This window comes from Mustela putorius, unplaced genomic scaffold (assembly GCF_011764305.1).
Source record: "Mustela putorius furo isolate JIRA1106 unplaced genomic scaffold, ASM1176430v1.1 tig00000430_pilon_pilon_pilon, whole genome shotgun sequence".
Classification (NCBI taxonomy): Eukaryota; Metazoa; Chordata; class Mammalia; order Carnivora; family Mustelidae; genus Mustela; species Mustela putorius.
Genome location: NW_025421377.1, coordinates 25716966 through 25735072, shown reverse-complemented (window position 1 = coordinate 25735072; position 18107 = coordinate 25716966). Strand labels below are relative to the sequence as shown.

General features: G+C 48.0%; 1 protein-coding gene across 4 annotated transcripts in view; it reads right to left on the bottom strand.

Moving 5' to 3' along the window:
* SEPTIN11 (septin 11) overlaps window positions 1-18107 on the bottom strand; it is an 89191-nt gene that overhangs the window by 27877 nt on the left and 43207 nt on the right. For all 4 annotated transcript variants that reach the window (XM_045079913.1, XM_045079912.1, XM_045079911.1 and 1 more), the window contains exons 2-4: window positions 17647-17761; window positions 7693-7888; window positions 527-713 (exon numbers count right to left, since the gene is read on the bottom strand). In XM_045079913.1, the coding sequence (XP_044935848.1) occupies window positions 527-713; window positions 7693-7888; window positions 17647-17761 (498 nt within the window). The remainder of the gene's footprint in view (window positions 1-526; window positions 714-7692; window positions 7889-17646; window positions 17762-18107) is intronic.

Sequence of the window (18107 nt, the reverse complement as noted above, 5' to 3'; positions counted from 1 at the left end):
CTAAACCCTACTGTTCTGTAAACCAGAAAAGACCATCACGGGGTTGGAGGAAGTGGGGAGGGCGGACAGGCGGGAGCGCGGAGGATGCACAGAGGAGTTTCGGGGCAGGAAAGGGCTCCGTGCGCTCTAACGAGGTACAGCTCTTTCTGGAGGAGTCCGGCCCCAGCCGGCAGCGGGGAGCCCCGGAGCCCACAGCTCTCCGCGGGCTGAGCGCCCACGTGGTAACAAGGTGCGGGGGCGGGCGTGTGGGTGCGCGGCAGGGGTCGGGGGCATCTCTGGACCTTCCTCCAACCCCGCGGGGAACCTCAACTGCTGCGGGAAACGGACCCGCAATCAAACTGCACCGAATGACATGCAAAGGGGAACCGAGACCAGGGCCTCCCGGCAGAGGGGATGTGACCGGGACCGGATGCGGACCGGGACGGGGATGGGGGATGTGACCGGGACCGGATGCGGACCGGGACGGGGATGGGGGATGTGACCCGGACCCGATGCGAACCGCGAGCGGCCGGCGGCCGGGGCGTACCTTGCTGTCCAGCTTCTTCATGGTGACCAGGTCCAGGGACTTCAGGGAGTGGCCGGTGGGGGCGATGAAGTAGAGGCAGGCGTGGACCCTGGAGTCGTGGTAGCTGAAGAGCGAGCGCCGGATCTTGAGCTCCTCCTGCAGGTACGCCTCGAACTGCGCGTCGATGTACTCCACGATGGGCCGGTAGCTGCGCGGCGGGAGCGGCCTCGGCTCAGCTCGGCCGTCGGGTCTCCGGCCCCCGCGGCTCGGCGCGACCCCCCGCAGCCCCCCGCTGACGCCCACGCCCCGCGCGTCCCTGGGCGCCCCAGGCCGCCCACCCCGGCCGGCTCCCCGCTCCGCTCTCGGCTCCGCTCTCCGACCTTCCCGGCGCGCCCTGGCCCGACGCTCGCAGCCCTCGCCCGCCTGCGCCCCCGGCCCGCCGCCCCCAGACCCCGACCCCGACCCCAACTCTTCTCCGGCGCTCTCCCCCCTGGCGCTCTCCCGGCTCGTCCGTCTGTCCTTCCGAGCAGAGACGACGACCGCGCGACCGTCACCCCCCACGGAAGACGCCGCTGAGAGCGCGCGACCTGCCCTCCCGCGGGGCCGAAACGCGGTCTCCAAGTCTGACTCAGTGAAGGGCTCGGACCGTCGCGCCACGGACCGACCCGTGCGGACACGGAGAGGGGCTCGGGGTTCTTGTACTTCACGCGGCGGCATCACCATCGCCGTGGCAGCTCGGCCGCCGTCCGCCCCACTCCCCCGGGCGGGAGGGCCCCTCCCCGCTCTCACCGAGCCCCAGCCTCCTCCCCGGGTTCCGTCTACACACTGATGGGCCCCGGGTCAGGAGCCTCAGGATCACTTCCAGCTCCCACGTCATGCTCCGAAGGTCAACTCTGAACTCTTGCTTCTCACCAAGTCACAATTCAAATCTGTTTTGAATGACTACGTATGATCCTATTAACTGACCACCATCACGGATGGCACATTGGGAACACGCGTTCCATACACCAGATTCCTCCAGGGGCTCAGCAGTACCTTCAGTGGGTCACTGGAAAAGCTGTAAACTTTCAGGTCCGCAGGGGACCCCTCAGAAGTCAGCATTAGCCGCAAGGAGATGGGTCTCCTGGGAACACAATGGGTTCATTCTCCCCAAACTTACCACCTTGCTGAAAAATAAAAACCCAGGCGCCTGGGTAGCTCAGTTGATTAAGCCACTGCCTTTCACTCAGGTCCTGATCCCGGGGTCCCAGGATCAAGTCCCACATCGGGATCCCAGCTCTGTGGGGAGTCTGCTTCTCCCTCTGACCGTCTTCCCTCTCATGCTCTCTCTCACTCTCTCTCTCAAATAAATAAAAATAAAATCTTAAAAAAGAAAAAAAAGAAAGAAAGAAAGACCTTTCAACACTCCAGTCTCCTGACTCATATACTAAATTGAAGTCCGTGAAAGGGAACTAGAAATCTTGGATAATGCGGACGACAGCAGACACCGGAGAGAATGAGCAAACGAACAAAACAAAGCACGTTTACAACCAAACACTGGAAGCACTCAGAAAAAGAAGTTTTTTTGATATTTTTCCTCAGTGATTCATCACAGTCCACTGATTCAATGTGAGCAGACAAAACCTCTAGTGGTTTAAAGAAAAAACAGAATATGCCTCTGTAATGATAAGGTTCTAAATATAACCACAGAAATCCCAATAAAATCTAATAGAAAGAATGAGCAAGTAGAAGTTCCTTCTCTGTTTTCCACGTTAAAACACTGGCAGGTATAAAATAATAATATTAATCATGTGAATTATCATAGGATAGTGGTTAGAAGCATGGATTCAAGCCAAACCAGTCCCAACTCCACAACCGAGTATGTATGTGACTTAGAGCAAGTTACTAAACCCCTCCGTGTCTCGATTTCCTCAAAGGTAAATCAAGGGCAAAGAAGCATCTGTTACCAGAGAGCTACTGTTACAAATAAGCTGGTGTGTGTAAAGCACTAGCACAGAAGAGTAAGATGTAACTATTTCACAGTAATATAATAAAAAACAGTAACGAATAAGAGAAAAGCCAGCCTGACTTTTCAGAAAGAGAAGGGGGAAAAGGAACCCTACCCGCACCCAGCACCCGGGGTACCATTCTGCCGCTGGGCGGTGCCCTGCAGGGAAGTGCACCAGCCACTCAGCCGAGGTCCACCTGTGCCCGTACAAGGCCTGATGCTTCCGTCTCCGGACACTGAGTCATGCGTTTGGGGAACAGGGATCTTTCCCCAACGCCCTCTTAGGAAAGGAAAGGAAAAGCAGCTCGAAAGCCATTGCTCCTTCCTGCCTCACGGGTTCCTGATTTTGAGCTTCTCAGCACCTCCCCCCAGCAGCGCTCCCAGTATGTTTCTGCTTTCTATTAATTTCCCTCTTGCCGCTGGTGTTGATTCTGATCCTCCAAGACTATGGGAGGCATAACATCTCCCCTTTTCCAGTGAGGGACGCTCTCTGCCCTGGAGTCTATAGAGCCCAAGAAACCTTCTGTTCTCTTACATCCTGGGCTTCCTTCTGCCGTGCCCTCCGGGGAGTTCCGGCTAATCTTCCAGTCTCCTCCTCTTCCCTTTACATGAGCTCCCTGAAAAATCCCGTTTATTCCTGGGTTTTACTCACCATCTAAGTGCTGAGAATTCGTAAACCTCTGCTAGTAGCCCAGATCTCTCACTTGAGGGTCAGCCCATCCATCCAGCTGCTGAAGAGGTACCTCCATCGGCTCTTCTAACTAAACGTGTCCAAGAAGGGACTCCTCCCCTTGGCCCCAAACCCACACTTCCCTGGATTCCTTCACTTGGTGAAGGGCGTCCACACAGAGAGTCAAGCAAGAAATGTCACCAACTTTAACTTCTTACCGTTACAACAAATTAAAAGAAATGTATTCCAGGAGAACTATTTATTAAAATCACTCTTCCCTGGGTTTAAGTCAGCCAGCAGCTTTACACTCCCCTTCACCATCCTTTAAACAAACGACCGGCCCCTCTCTTCCTACTCCTTTTCACTTCTGATCGACATTCACCGTCACAAAGATAAGGAAGTTTAACCCCAATTCTGCCTTTTGCTAGTTCCCATTCTTACAGAAGGGACACCGATTTATTTTCTGTTTGACCAATTTCAACTCCTCTGGATTGTAGTCCTGCCATGCAGAGGACAGTGGAGGAAGTCCTTACACTGTCACATCGTCTCCTTTTAAGGCATGGGGATAGTCCTTCTTACCCATAACTCATTTTTCCAGTTCACCTCCAGCCACAAAATTCACAATAAAATACAGAGGCTGACCCTGAAACTGAAGGGAAATAATATTTTATACAGTATTTTCTACCCACCCCAGCTACCCACTAATCATTCTTGCAGAAGAACCAACACCACAGTTCAGGGGCCGACTCCCCATTTTACATGTGGGCAGACACCTACCATCTCGTTTTTCTCTGCCTTGCTGGTAAAGTTAGTTTACCTTAGCTCTCAACTACCTCCATCAGAAAGTGTGGTAAAAACAGAAATTAGAGACCAGAGGGTCCACTTGGCTACCATTTTATAACTCTGACACGAAGATGTGGAGTCTGCGGATTTCTGTTACCCGTGCCCCTCTGGGCTGACCACCATTACAGTCAGGATACGCCACTGACACTGTATCTCCCATTTCCCAAATGTGGGGCACGTGAATTATTTCCAGCTGTGCGACAAAACTCGGTTTACCTTCTTCTCTAGACCCCTTCCCTTCTCAACTGAAGAATACAGACAGAAACACGAAGAAGGCCTTAACCACGAAGAGTTAATCCTGCTATTCAACACAACAGGAAACCTTACCAGATCTCTCTTCCTGTCTCCTTCTAGCCAGCTCTGTCCCAGGCAGACACTCATGCAGGAACGCGGACATGACTGAAGCCTACATAAACACGCCGGGACATTCTCGAAGTCCCGCGAGAAGCTTTTCATGGCCGAAAAGCTTGCCTCATCCCCAAAGTAGTAAAAATAATCACAGGTTTAGAGAAACAACACATTGCTTCCCATATGGTTACATATCAATGCAAAAATGCATGCCTCACTGCCAGGTTTTTTTTTTTTTTTTAAAGATTTTATTTATTTGATACACACAGAGAGAGAGGTCACAAGTAGGCAGAGAGAGGGGGAAGCAGGCTCCCTACTGAGCAGAGAGCCCGATGCGGGGCTCCATCCCAGGACCCTGAGATCATGACCTGTGCCGAAGGCAGAGGCTTAACCCACTGAGCCACCCAGGCACCCCACTTCCAGTTCTTTTATGGAAGCAGACTGTCCGAAAAAAAAAAAAAATTTTTTTTTAAACAATAGTCATTTGGGTTTAGAGTCAACAGTGTCAACAATGCCTTCTGGGGCACAGAGTTCCAAATGCCATTTAAAGAGGTTATGCAACAGCTGTCAAGAAATTTCAGAAGAAAAAAAATATTTGGTATCTAGGTTAGGTTAGTATCACACTTCCTCTCTTCTAAATCTCCTTGGAAACTATTATTTGACCCAAATGAGTCAGTTCATTTCTTAAAGAGGCCTCCAGCTGCACACGTGAGAATGGGTATCGCAGTAGCCACTCGCTGTCCGTGCCGGCCCGTGCAAACCAGCAGGCTGAAGGCCAACCCCCACTCGGGGGGACGCAAGTCGTGCAGCCACGGAGGCTGTGACTCTAAGCGGGGAAGAGCACACGGAGTCTGAGCAGAAAGATGCTGGAAGACTGTTCTCATTCCTGCCGGAAGGTCCGGTTACTGCCTTCTGGTCAGGGGGTGCACAAGCATGACATCCTCCAACCCCGAGGAGAAACCCGTGCGGGCTGGAGAGTCGGAGACACGGCTCGCTCGGAGCACACGGTGATGGCCCCACGACAGGGAAGCCCGGCTCTCTCCCCGGCCCCAAAATGCACCTGTGCTCTTGTTGCTGTTGCCAAGGCTTCGGCTTCCTGTTTCACTTGGCGTTACAAACAGCCTTCAGGCGGGAACCTCTCCATCATTCTCTGGCACTGAGGCCATAAATTAAGAGCAGCAGCTCAGCTGCAGGGTCTGGGCTTACTGTCCCCCACCCGACACAATGTACAGACAGTTCATTTTGACCAGATGCGGGATGAAATCCTTCTCACTACATCTAACAATCACTGCTGTTATTATAGGACAATGTTTACTGAAGAACATTTAAACTGCTCTATAGATAAAATGGAGCTCAGCTAGAGAATGAATTAAATATTTCTTCCTAATTTCTGTGGTGCTCATACATATTGAGATAGTTAAAGTATCTCTAGGCAATACACATTCTAGACTAAAGTAGTTCAAGTTCCTCTTTACAAAACATATAATATACACAGTTCTGAGGAAAATTTAAAAAAGAAAGAAAAAATAAACCCTGGTACTAATAAAATTTCCAAACCCTAAGTAAACGTATCTCACTGATTTGGTGTTTTATTCCCTTAATGTCTCTGCACAAAAATGTCTCTGGAAGCCCCCTTCTAAAATCATCTTTGGAACTGGGAGAATTTTAACTTTCTCTAATTCTTCTGAAAATGAGCACCATATTTAAAATAGTCCTAAGACATCTGGTGTTAAGAATGATGAAGAGGAGGATGATCTCGAGAAGTGTGAACAGTCTCCGAGGCAGACGTATCGCTGGAGCACCAGTTTCAAGATTAATGGCTTCCCTCAGATAAAGGCATACAGCAACTCACAGAGAAGAGCCAAACTTCCTCGGCTTTATAAATTGAGTATGTGCTTTATCAAACTAAAAACCAACTGTATTATTTTATAATTATACCGTCAAGTTTACGCGAACGGGCTCCCACGTAAGACGCGCTTGCAGGTGTCAGCCCCTTTCTACGTACAAACTAGTGGAACACAATTCTTAGAAAATACTTTCTTTCTTAATCAGGTTAAACGCGTCCTTTCTTTCACAAGTATACTTTACTGGATCTATGACTTCATTAGCTTAACAAACCCCACTGGAGAGAGAGGGCGAGTTTAACCCAGGCGACCTACATTCCTCATCAGGCTGGACTGAAGCCACAGTCATTCAGACTCGACCGGGCAGCTCTGCATCCGCAGGCTGCCCACCCCTCCACAGGCCTCGAGGAAGCCCCACACACCTCACAGAAGGACGCACAGTGCCTCACACCAAGCACTCCCCTCAACGGCAAGATCTAGTCCCACCTGGAAATCAAGACTTTTTTCAACAGATCTGCCATTAAAATGCTTTCTGCACTTTGAGGTTTTAGGAGCTGGTACCACTTTGACCAAGGACTTCAAAATGCAGGACGACCCCCTTATGACCACGCCCCGCCCCAGTGTCCGTCCTCAGGCCTCTGCCGAAGAACAGGACTATACACGGTATCACACGCCCAGGGACGCGCCCTTAAAGTGAGACAAACTGCCACGGTCCCATCGCTGTCACTGGCAGAATCCAGGCTACAACCCAGGTCTCCTAAATCCTGGGGCGTGGCTTCTCACAGAGGATTTCTCATCAACTCTCAGCTTTCACTGAAATCTGTAAGAATTTGGGGATTAAGTCAAATATCCCAGTCCGCCTCAGGGACTAAGCTCATTCCACATTACTCTCCTCTTTAACGCCTTCTTATTTTGCAGAGTGGCAAAAAACAAGGTCTCAGGGCTAGTGTTCTAGAAGCGGTTTGGTTTCTACAAGCAGAGGCAGCCACACGAGACCTGGACGCAGGGAGCGAGAAACCCACCACTGAGGCCACACGCAGGCCACACCTGTTCTCCTTGCGAGTGACGGTAAAGGCACTCGGTTATCCGAGACTGAACTGGTGGTTCTGGAGACCGTTCCACCGTGCCACGGGTGCCAAATTATATGAGGTGACTGGTGGCAGCGGCGTCTGCCTATTGTCCTGTAGAACCACTGTGTGTTTCTCTAGACTGCTTTTCCTACTGGGAAAGCCCCCAAATCTAGTTCCATGACCCTCCTGGAAAACGCCGTTAAGCTTTTTTTTCCCCTTAGACTAGCTGGAGCCGACTGTGCTGCCTGGTCCAGACCTCAGGGAAGAACATTCTAAGAAAATTTCTCAGAGAACAAGAATGTCTTTTCTATTAGGTAACAGAAGACCAGCCCCATAACTAGGGAACATTTAGCCTTTGAATGTACCCAGGACAGGCCCTGCTATCTCCTGGTCCATCTATATCCCCACGAAACCCCAAGATGTACCTGTCGTCTTTATTTATCTGGTCTCCAAATCCCACGGTGTCCACGATGGTCAACTTCAGCCGTACGTTGCTTTCCTGGAGCTCGTAACTTCTGGCTTTTAACCGGACACCTGGTTCGTTGTGCGTAGCCGGGTCACTTTCAAATTTGGTGTTGAATAAAGTGTCCATTAACGTGGATTTGCCAATGCCCGTCTCACCTGATGACCACAAGGGAGACAGGTCAGAATGTGTCAGTGCCTCTCAGACATCAGTTGAATTCGTCAGAAAATTCTCACTCATATTTGTAAAATTTTCATAAAAGTATCACCAGAAATTCCATTACGAAAAGATAGTTCTTTCCATGTGTAAGCTATCAAAGACCTCCCTAAAAAGGCCTTAATGAATTCCAGGAACCATTTAGCATAAAAGATCTTGTACTTACAGATCGAGATGCTCTTCTTAATGCTCTCTGGATAGAGAGAAAGAACCTGTAAGCTTGCCTGTGTCAGCTTATACATTATAAAGACATAAACTGTACGTCTTCCTCTCCTAAATACTGGTGTGTAAAATTACCTTACTTTTAAAAATACTATATTATTTGTTTCTGCTACCAGGGGAAAAAGACCAATCTCATTTACATTACATGAAGTCATCAAATGATCTGACACTATCTAATGCTGCTGAACAGAATTACATTTCCAAGACAACACTCGTGACAGTGACAGCGACCCCAGCAGACCAGCTGAAGTCACCGAGGGCTTACTCTGTGACAGGCCCCAGGGCAAGGGCTTCCAGTGCATTACCACATTTAAATCCCACTACGACCCCCCGCGAAACAGGCGCTCCTGTCCCGTCCATTTCACAGATGGGGCAGGTAAGGCCTGGTGAGTTTAAGGAACTTGCCTGAAGTCACACTGTTCTGTGGCAGAGCCACGGTCTCCACCTAAGTTTTGCGTGGTTCTAACACCGCCACTCAACAAACACAACATCCCGACTTTCCTATTAGAGAGAAAACCCACGCCTCGTGTTTTCCGGTCGCAGGGACCCGTCTGCGTGACGCCTCCTTATCACTCCCATGTTCCCTTCCCTACGACTGGCGTCAAGACGGAAGAACATTTACTCGGCAGCTCTTCCAGGTTCCGGGTGAAATCTGCGATGATCAAAGTTAATGAGGCGAAAAAGCCCGCAACAAGGGCCTTGTTAATTCACATCGGGAACTCCCCTCGGCGTTTACTGAAGCCCCGACGCCTGTGAACGCGAGCGGCAGGGACCCCAGGCCGCTCCCCTAAGCAAATGCGGACCCCAAATGCTCAGCAAGCACGTCAGCCAGGCCTTCAAACAGTACCAAGCAAGACTCCTAATCCGAATTCTTATGTGGAGTTAAAAGCAGCTGGCAAGGAGGAAGAACCTACGCTTTGGTGGCGGTGGCGGTGGCGGTGGCGGCAACCGAGTGCGACGGTGGGAAAGGGAGGCAGAAACCGAGAGGCAGGACCCGTAAGAACGCCTTCAGTTTTCCAATCTGGAGTATTTCCCAATTACACTTTCAGTTCACTTTAAACATGCCAACATGTTGCAACTCTTCCAACAAATCCAAAACCCATGAGGTTCCTCTTCTAAAGGGTTGCTGTGAAGACTTTTAGGACGGTGACAATTCTATGGGAAAAAGAGCTCTGGGATTTGTAGCTTTAAAAAAGCAACTGTCCCACTGTGTGACAGAAGCCACTTTTCACTTACCAATCAGAGCTTCTATAACACCCATTACTTTCTGTTTGGGGGGGAAGATTTTATTTATTTATTTGACAGACAGAGATCACAAGTAGGCAGAGAGGCAGGCAGAGAGAGAGGAGGAAGCAGGCTCCCTGCTGAGCAGAGAGCCCGATGTGGGGCTCGATCCCAGGATCCTGAGCCCATGACCTGAGCCAAGGCAGAGGCTTAACCCACTGAGCCACCAGGCGCCCCTGTGACACTCATTACTTCCCAGCGCCACGGGAAACTGAAGGAGGCTGGAGCGTTCCTGGATCTGAGCTTCTCTCCTTAGAAGCTTTATTGTGTCTTATCACTGCCTGGAATGAAACTGTCTAAGTACATCTGCCTCATTCTCTAACCTTTCCCATTAGACAGGCCCCTGATACACCTAAGCTCAAAGAATGTCCTCCTCCGCCAGGCCTCACTCAGCCAGTACTTTTTCCAGTGCCTACAACGTGCCGAGCTCCGTGCCACTCTCTGGGACCACGACAACGAATTAGCTTGACACGGTGTTCTCCCGCTGTTGCTCGGAACCTGACCTGGAATGTGACAGAACAGCAGACTCTACTTCAGCATTACGGAACCATTCTAAGTGTCTCTCATAACCACATTCCTCTCACGAGCAAGACCATACCACAGGTAACAGGACCGGGACTAGCCCCTGACCGGAGGCACCGCAGCAGCCTGGTCACTATGCTCCAAGAAAGTGCTCCACACTAGACAGTGGCCTGTCCGTCCAATCAGAACTTCTCCCGTGGGGGGTCTGAATGAGAGATACACAACCCACACACAAAGCAACAGCATGGAAAAGAAAAGGCACGCAGAGGGAAGTGAGTAGGCAGAGGCCCTGAGGCAGAAAAGACTGTAGGGAAATAGAAGATGTGTTGCTGATCGACCCTCAGCAGGGAATACAGGGGGAAGAGAGCAGACAGAGACACAGTAGAGGTTAGTGCTAGTGCCTGAAATGTACTCATTAATAATATTTAAGTACATCCTCTGTGATGAGCATGGGTGCTGGGGACAAAATGATGAATAAAAACGGACAACTGACACTGACTGAGCCTCTGTAATATCCTGACTGTCATTCCAGATCTCTGCCAAGTCTGGATATGTAACTGCTGAGACTGTTTCCGGTTCTCCTTATTTTCCTGGATGTTCTTATTAAAAAGCTCAGCAAAGGGCATCTGGGTGGCTCAGATGGTCAAGCATCTGCCTTCAGCTCAGGTCATGATCTCTGCGTCCCGGGATGGACCCCCCCGGCCCCGCCCCAGCTCAGCGGGGAGAGTCTGTTTCTTCCTCTCCCTTTGCCAACCTCTTCCCACCCGGTCCCCCGTGCTCTCTCTCAAATGAATAAAATCTTAAAAAAAAAAAAAAAAAGCCCATCAATAAAAGATATCTAAACTAGTCTCGCTTCCTAATGGGACAGAGCCAACAGCTGGTATCTGTGATTCACGGCTTAACAAAAGAACCTTGAGCAAAACAAAGTTACTTTGTAATGGACACAGAAACAAACAGAGCTCTAGCTCTCGGACACTTAGAATCTGTAGGCAATTCAATGCTGCCGGCACCAGAGTCATTTTCCGTGTCTGCTACATTTGTAACTTTCTCAAGTGCCACAAAGTTCTCTTCCAGATTTACCCATTTTCAGAACACAGACAAAGGAACAGCAGCAGAACTATTTTAGAAAGGTCTCTGCACAAGGTTAAAGTGTCCCTCAGTACACAGTAGTGACCCTGCGAACAGCAATGAAGACTTCAATTTACATGGTAAGGATCCCAGGTTACCTAGACAGGACTGAAATGCCCAATCCATTTTACTAGGTTGAGAATTCGTTAAGCCCATGTGAATCAGGAATACTGTGTTTTTTTTTTTTTTTTTTTTTTGGTAACGCAAGGTAATTTTAATTATCATTTACATTAAGGTGGAAATTATGAACAAATGAACAATTAGCTTTCCAGGCACTACTTATAGCACAGGGCTGATCAATGGCTTGGAAAAACCACTGTTCCTCTAAATTTCAGAGTGCTCTGCTTTCCATTTCTATGCTCTGTGCTTTTAAGGGCCATAATTAGACACGGCTACTCTCGCAGCAGTGTGATTCACCAAAGGCAGTTGAGAAGGAATGACAAATTTTGGAACAAGGAATTACAGAACGAGGGGAGTTTGGAGTCCATCATTCGTCAGGCCTCTCTCTATCCTCAGAAAGTAGGGCATCTTCTAGAATTCTGAGCCACCCAAAAGAGCAAAAAGGCTTCATTCTGAGTAACAGAAAGCCTAGTAAGTCTGGATTCAAACCCAACAACCACAACAATATTTTGAGAAAATAAATGACTAACACCAGCTCTGAAGCATTTCAGAACTCCCTAGTGGAGTATCTGGCTCAACACAGGCATTCATCAAAAGTTAGCTGAAGGAAAAAAATGATCATGATGATCATTTATACTGAGATTTGCCGTTTGGGTAGACTTTTTGGCGTTTGTTGTTTGTTCTGTTATAAATACATCTGCCTGAACATTCCGTTGTTACAGCAGAGATTTGCTCTTCAAGTTCTATCTGGAGCTTCTGCTTCTTTTGCTCCTGCCAAGTCTGGTGGACAGGACACCCACATCCAGTCCAACTCTAACTCTTCCATTCTATTCACAGGCTTATTTAAACCACAAGCTCTAAGCTGCACGTTAAAATAAAAAGAAGAAGAAGAAGAAAAAGAAGAATGAAGAAGAGAGGGAGAGAGTGTGTGTGAGAAAGAAAGAGAAGGAAGGAGGGAGGAAGAAATTAAGAAAAAAGAAAAAAAGACCCAGCAGGATTACATTTAATTAGAAGGTAATTGTAGATTGATCAAAAGCCAATCCATGATTCAGCATCTTTTACTGAATGCCAGGTCTGGCAACTTGTTTAATTATCCAAATAATTGTGCATGAAGGTCGGCCTGCCTCCTCTAAATATTCCAGAATCTTATTCTAGGATGAAACCGGATAATCAAAGAGCTCTGCTCCTAAGCTGTGTTGTTCTAACTCCTCATCAAATCACCTTCGATGATAGAGCTTTGTCTAGTGCCACCAGCCTGAGTGAGGGGCGTGAAAGTGCAGCGTGTGACCCTCGGCACTGTGTGGTCAACTGCACCGATCTGGGGGTTTTAGAGATCTAGACTTAACTGCAGTGACACGGAGCGCATCTCTGCTGAGAATCCCGGGGGGAGATTTTTCTAGACAAAACCGTTTCATCTGGAGCAACTGTTTTGTTTTCACTTTACACATACCATAAATCTGTCATCGTTCGACTTTTAGCTGATGTCTGACATGTAGTATGTGCTCAGTGAGTATCTTTTGGGTGAACGGATTCACTCCATGCTCTGACCACGGGCTGAGAGGCAAGTCCACCCCTGAAGGAACTGCTCCAGACTGACCTGATAGCTTTAGCTCTGACTTGTCCTGGCTTCTCTTTATTTTCTGAGGTTAATTTTATCTTTATTCATTTACTCATTCACTTCACCCTGTAAATCATTTCATATCCTTTCCTGGAAAAGCAATATGGGATACAAATGTACACCTGAAGCTAATGTAACATGTGTCAGCCACACCCAAATAAAAAAAATTTTAATAAAATTCTTGAGAAAAAAAGATTTAAGTGTAAAATTCCACAGTTATGTTCATACTATAGTCTTGGCTATAAAGATCTTAAACTTGCATGTTTTCTACTCCTGTCATTCTCTCAAAACAACTGTGGTGGGTTTACAAGGAAGATTTCTATCTTCCAGATGTATTATTAATTGACTTTGACCCTACTGAACCGGTGGCTCTTCAAACGCAGGGATGTTACAGTGTTTTATCCGTCTGTGTATATAGTCAAAGAACTTACATACTTCTGGATCGATGTTGAAGGTTCTCACAGAGTTAATGCCATTTTGGAAAATGAGTAAGGTGCATGAATTTAAAATTGTGAAGAAAGGTTGAATAATTCCGATTCCCTAGAGAATTACAGCATGGTAAGAAAAGGCTTTATGTAAAAAAAGTACAGCTTTAGCACCCTAAAGCAGGAGAGAGGTGGGGGTCTGGCATCCAATTTAACACCAAAAGAGTTTCCTTCCCTATTAAGTGAACACTCCTCTCCTCTTTATTACACTTCTTTTCAGGATTCAGCAGGTTTGGGTTCTGATACCAGACACTGAACTCGTGGCCTCTACCACTAGCTCATGCCAGGATGAATCACGGCCCTGGTTTGTTTCCCCTCTTTGCAACCTAAAAGCTCCTGCTACAAAATAAAATTAAAATTCAAGGCTTTCTTGTTAAACACGATCAGTTTCCTTACTAGGATCGTAACTCTCTTCTTAAAATTCTCATTTGCCTCCCATATTTATCACATGAAAATAAAATAATGATGCTTTAAATAGCACACACGTGCATAGTGTGTTAAAAAAAAAATACATAAGGACAGTAGAGTGACAAGGTGAAAAGTAGCATGGATATACTTAAATTAAATGATACCTACTCCTCTAAGTGGCTGTCAAATATTTTGATCAAATAGAATACTTTTCCACAGACTCTGACTTTAAAAATAGATGGACCCTTGTGAAGGAACTGAAAGGTATCATGCTGAGCTAAAGCAGCCAATCAGAGAAAGACAATCATCCCAGGACTTCCTTCCTAGGTGGAACCTAAGAAACAGCACAGGGGACCATAGGGGAAGGGAGGCAAACTGAATGGGAAGTCACGAGAGAGGGAGAACCACCACGAGAGACTCTTGTAACTACAGAAGGGTGGCTGGAGGGTGGAGGTTGGGGGGCTGGGATATTGGGGTGAGGCGCATGAGGAAAGGCGTGCGATGTGAGCGCCCTGGGCGTTATACGCAACTGACAAGTTACTGAACACTACATCTGACCCTAATGATGTACTCTATGTTGGCTACTTGAACTGAAATAATATGAACAGATAGACAGACAGACAGATGGCAGTGAGAGTTCTCTGATAGATATTTTGCTGTAAATTATTTGTGGGAAAGGGATCTGATGTGTTCTGCCCTCTGTGCACAAGTATGCTTAATGTTTAATGCTGACCCCGGGACCCGGGTCTCCCGAAGGGCTCATGTGGGCTCCAACCAGGTTCCAAAGGGTCATGGAAGTGAACCTGGCCAGCTAGATACACTGGCATGGAGGAACGGCCAGGACTTACTGTAGCATAAAAAAAAAAAAAAAAAAAAGTGCAGAAGAATATGGACAGTGTGATCTCATTGGTGTTGGTGTAAAACCAAAGCATTGAAGTACCTGCATAACTGTGCGGAGCGCGGAGCTGTTTATCTGCCCAGAGTGCGTCTCCTCCACGCCCAACCTCCTCTCCCATCACATCTTCTTCCTCACAGGGCACCTGTGGTGTTTTATGCTGAACTAACCCCATATCCCAGCCCACGTAGGCATGTGACTCAGAGACATCCTGTGACTGTTCAGCGAGACACATCAGGAATGGCTCTGTTGTCCTCAGGGGCCGCTAGGCCAGCACCTGCTGCCGGGAGCCGCACCTGCTGCCGGGAGCCACACCGGCCACCTGACGCCGCTACCCGCACATGAGGCCCCGCAGAAGCAAGCAGGACCAAGAACCAGACACGGCCTCCAGAAGACTCTGCGAATGTCCAGAGCCAGCTGGTCTTAATTACACGATTCAGTGTAGGACTCTTTCAGTGTGTTTTGGAGCTGCGGAGGCCTCTTAACTGAGTTAGTTTCAACTGGATTTCTGGAATTCTCTGTGGAAACTTTCCTAACACAAAAACAGTCAGAGAGAAACACAACACTGCCGGCCTTGAAGATGGAGGAAAGTGTCCACAAGCGAAGGATGCAGACAGCCTCTAGAAGCTGGCAACAGCAAGGCAACGGACACTCCCCCACAGCCTGTGGCAAGAAACTCAGCCCTGTGGATGCCTTGATTTTAGCCTGGTAGGACTTCTACAGAACTATAAGATAATAAGCCAGTGTTGTTTGAAGCCACCAAAAATATTTTTTGAGTACAGAAAAATGTTAAGATTTGCAGAAGGATTCCACAGGGCTACGCTATGGAATGGAACTGAGGGCAGGAGGGGGAGGGGGCAGGGAAGAGCTCCTAATTAAAATATACATATGTATTGTTGTAATTAAATCAAAAAACTAATTTTAAACCTGTTTAAGAATGAGCCCAGAATAAATATCTAAAAATGATAGGTATTCTCACCTACCCGGGAAGTCAGAATAGCAGCTGCTTTACAAATCCATCCGGGCAGCGCGGATGTGGCTTGTGATGAATTCCAACTAGCCTCATAATCGTGCTACGTACACGGGGTCAGCCAGGGAGCCAACACACCCACCGCACACCACCCATCGGCTCAAACCAGGTCCTTCCAGCAAGCACACTCCCACTGGAAGCCTTTTTCCTACTTGCAGGGGCTGGGGCATAACTCTTACATGTATTTTTTTTTTTTTTTAATTTTTTAACGATTTTATTTATTTATTTGACAGACAGAGATCACAAGCAGGTAGAGAGGCAGGCAGAGAGAGAGAGAGGAGGAAGCAGGCTCCCCGCTGAGCAGAGAGCCCGACGTGGGACTCGATCCCAGGACCCTGAGATCATGACCTGAGCCGAAGGCAGAGGCTTAACCCTCTGAGCCACCCAGGCGCCCTCTTACATGTATTCTTGAAGCTGATCTTGGAGACAGGGCTGGGGGAGGCAGGCAAGAGAAGCCAGAGTAGTAATTGGCCTATAATTCAGAGCACTTTTCAATAGAAAATCAACAAACTGCCAACAAATTGCTACGCTAATGAAGAATCGCCCTGCTCTGCAACAAGCATTCACCCTCGGAGAAAGGACAACTCATTTCTGCCGCTCTGTAGAACCAGCTGCCATTCGGGGGCTCCCCTGCTGAATTTTAAACAGCCTCATGTCAGGAAAAGGGGGATGCGAAAGAGCTGGCTGCTTTGGTCATGTTTCTCTCGAGTTCTTCTCTTACCTGACACTTAAGACATAATGCCTGAGTGAGCTGGTCTAGTGCACAAGTCAGCGTGGCTTTCTACCAACGAACCCCCAGTACAGGGGCTACATTTAATATGTTCAGGTTTTTTGAAAAAGAAAATATCTGTCCCTTCCCCTAATAACTAACATTTTTAAAATGGTGGTTCTTATATTCAACATCTACCTTTTTAAAATTCAGTTCATTTTACTTGGACAACAGAAGCCTGGTACATTCAGCCAAGCTCAGGCAAAGGACGGTCCACGTGCCCACACACGTAACCTTCCCGGTCTGTCTCAGGGTGAGGTCTCCCAAGCACACACCGGAGGACAAGAGGACAACGGCAAGACGACGCAGCCCGAGCCGCTTCACTGCCGTGCAGCCTGGCCGCGCGCCGGGAGCGGCCGTGAGGGGAAGGCCGTCACCGCTCCCAGCAGCATTTCTGCTTCAAACCAAGACTTAGACTACTGGTTTCCTCCTCACCATCTCTTCTGCCTTCCCTTTAAAAAGCATATGGCCAGAGAGAAGAAAAACACCAAGGCCAGAGGCCCAGATGAATGCACATCTGCAAGATACGAATAAAACACACTGAGGAGGTAGGGAAATCCAGTGTCTTGGATTTTTTTCCATTGATCTATCAGGAAAACACTAAAGGTCAGTTTTTGATGCCAATTTAAAGATTAAATGTGTATTTAATCTGTAATTCAGGCAGAAAATTTACTCCAGATATAAAACAGAATTCTACATTCTTTTGCTCTAAAAACCAGAAATATAAACATTAGGTTTATTATAGAAGTTAGAGTAATTTTGGATTTTATACCTCTAAAAAGACTTCAGTGGAGGTTTCTACTGCACGCTAGTCAAAGAGCCGAGAAATAAATTCTAAAAATGCTTTTGAATGCTCCCTCTATGCGTGTTCCTGTCAGTCCCTTCTTATAGTCTTGCCAGGCTCTAAGTCCCTCACCCCACCAAAAATGAAAGTAAGTGTTTTAAAAACACTGAACTGACCACCTGACAGTGTGACACACATAAAAATACCAATTTGAGTAACATCACAAAGTTCATGAAACATTTACCACATACAAGTCCCAATCTTTGTAACTCTGTGACATCCACAGTGTATTACTGCCCAGGCTTACTAATGAGAGAAAGAAGAGTAGTACAAGTACCATGCCCCTCTTTCCCCGAAATGTGTCCCTCTGACAGTCACCTGCCAACACTTCAGGATCAGAGCAGCCTGCTGAGCAGCCGGAGATGAGTCACTTACCAACACACAGGATGTTGAAACAGAATCCTTGAGAAGTAGACTTATTGACCAGCTGGTCCGGGAGACTGTCAAATCCGACATGTCCAGAAAGGGACAAGTTTCGAAGCTCTTCATTCTGGAATTTCAGAGGGAAACGTTTGAGAATTCAGCAATGATGCCACCTGAGTTACCCCGCGCTGTGGTTGTGGCTGTGACCCTCTCCCTGCGTCTCTTCCTGACATGCGTCGAAAAAGAAGATTCCCTCTAAACCCACACCCTCCTTGCCATCTGCAAACTGAAGCAACTAAAAATCCCAAAGCCACGCTCTTTCCACAAAACCACACAGACTCCCAAAGCAGACTCTCTCCCAGAAGAGAGAGAGTCTCCAAAGCAGACTCATCTCCGGGAGATGCCAGCCCCCCAGCCTCCCAGCTTCCCTCTGCCCTCCAGCTCTGACCCAAACCACCAGATTCTCTCCCAAG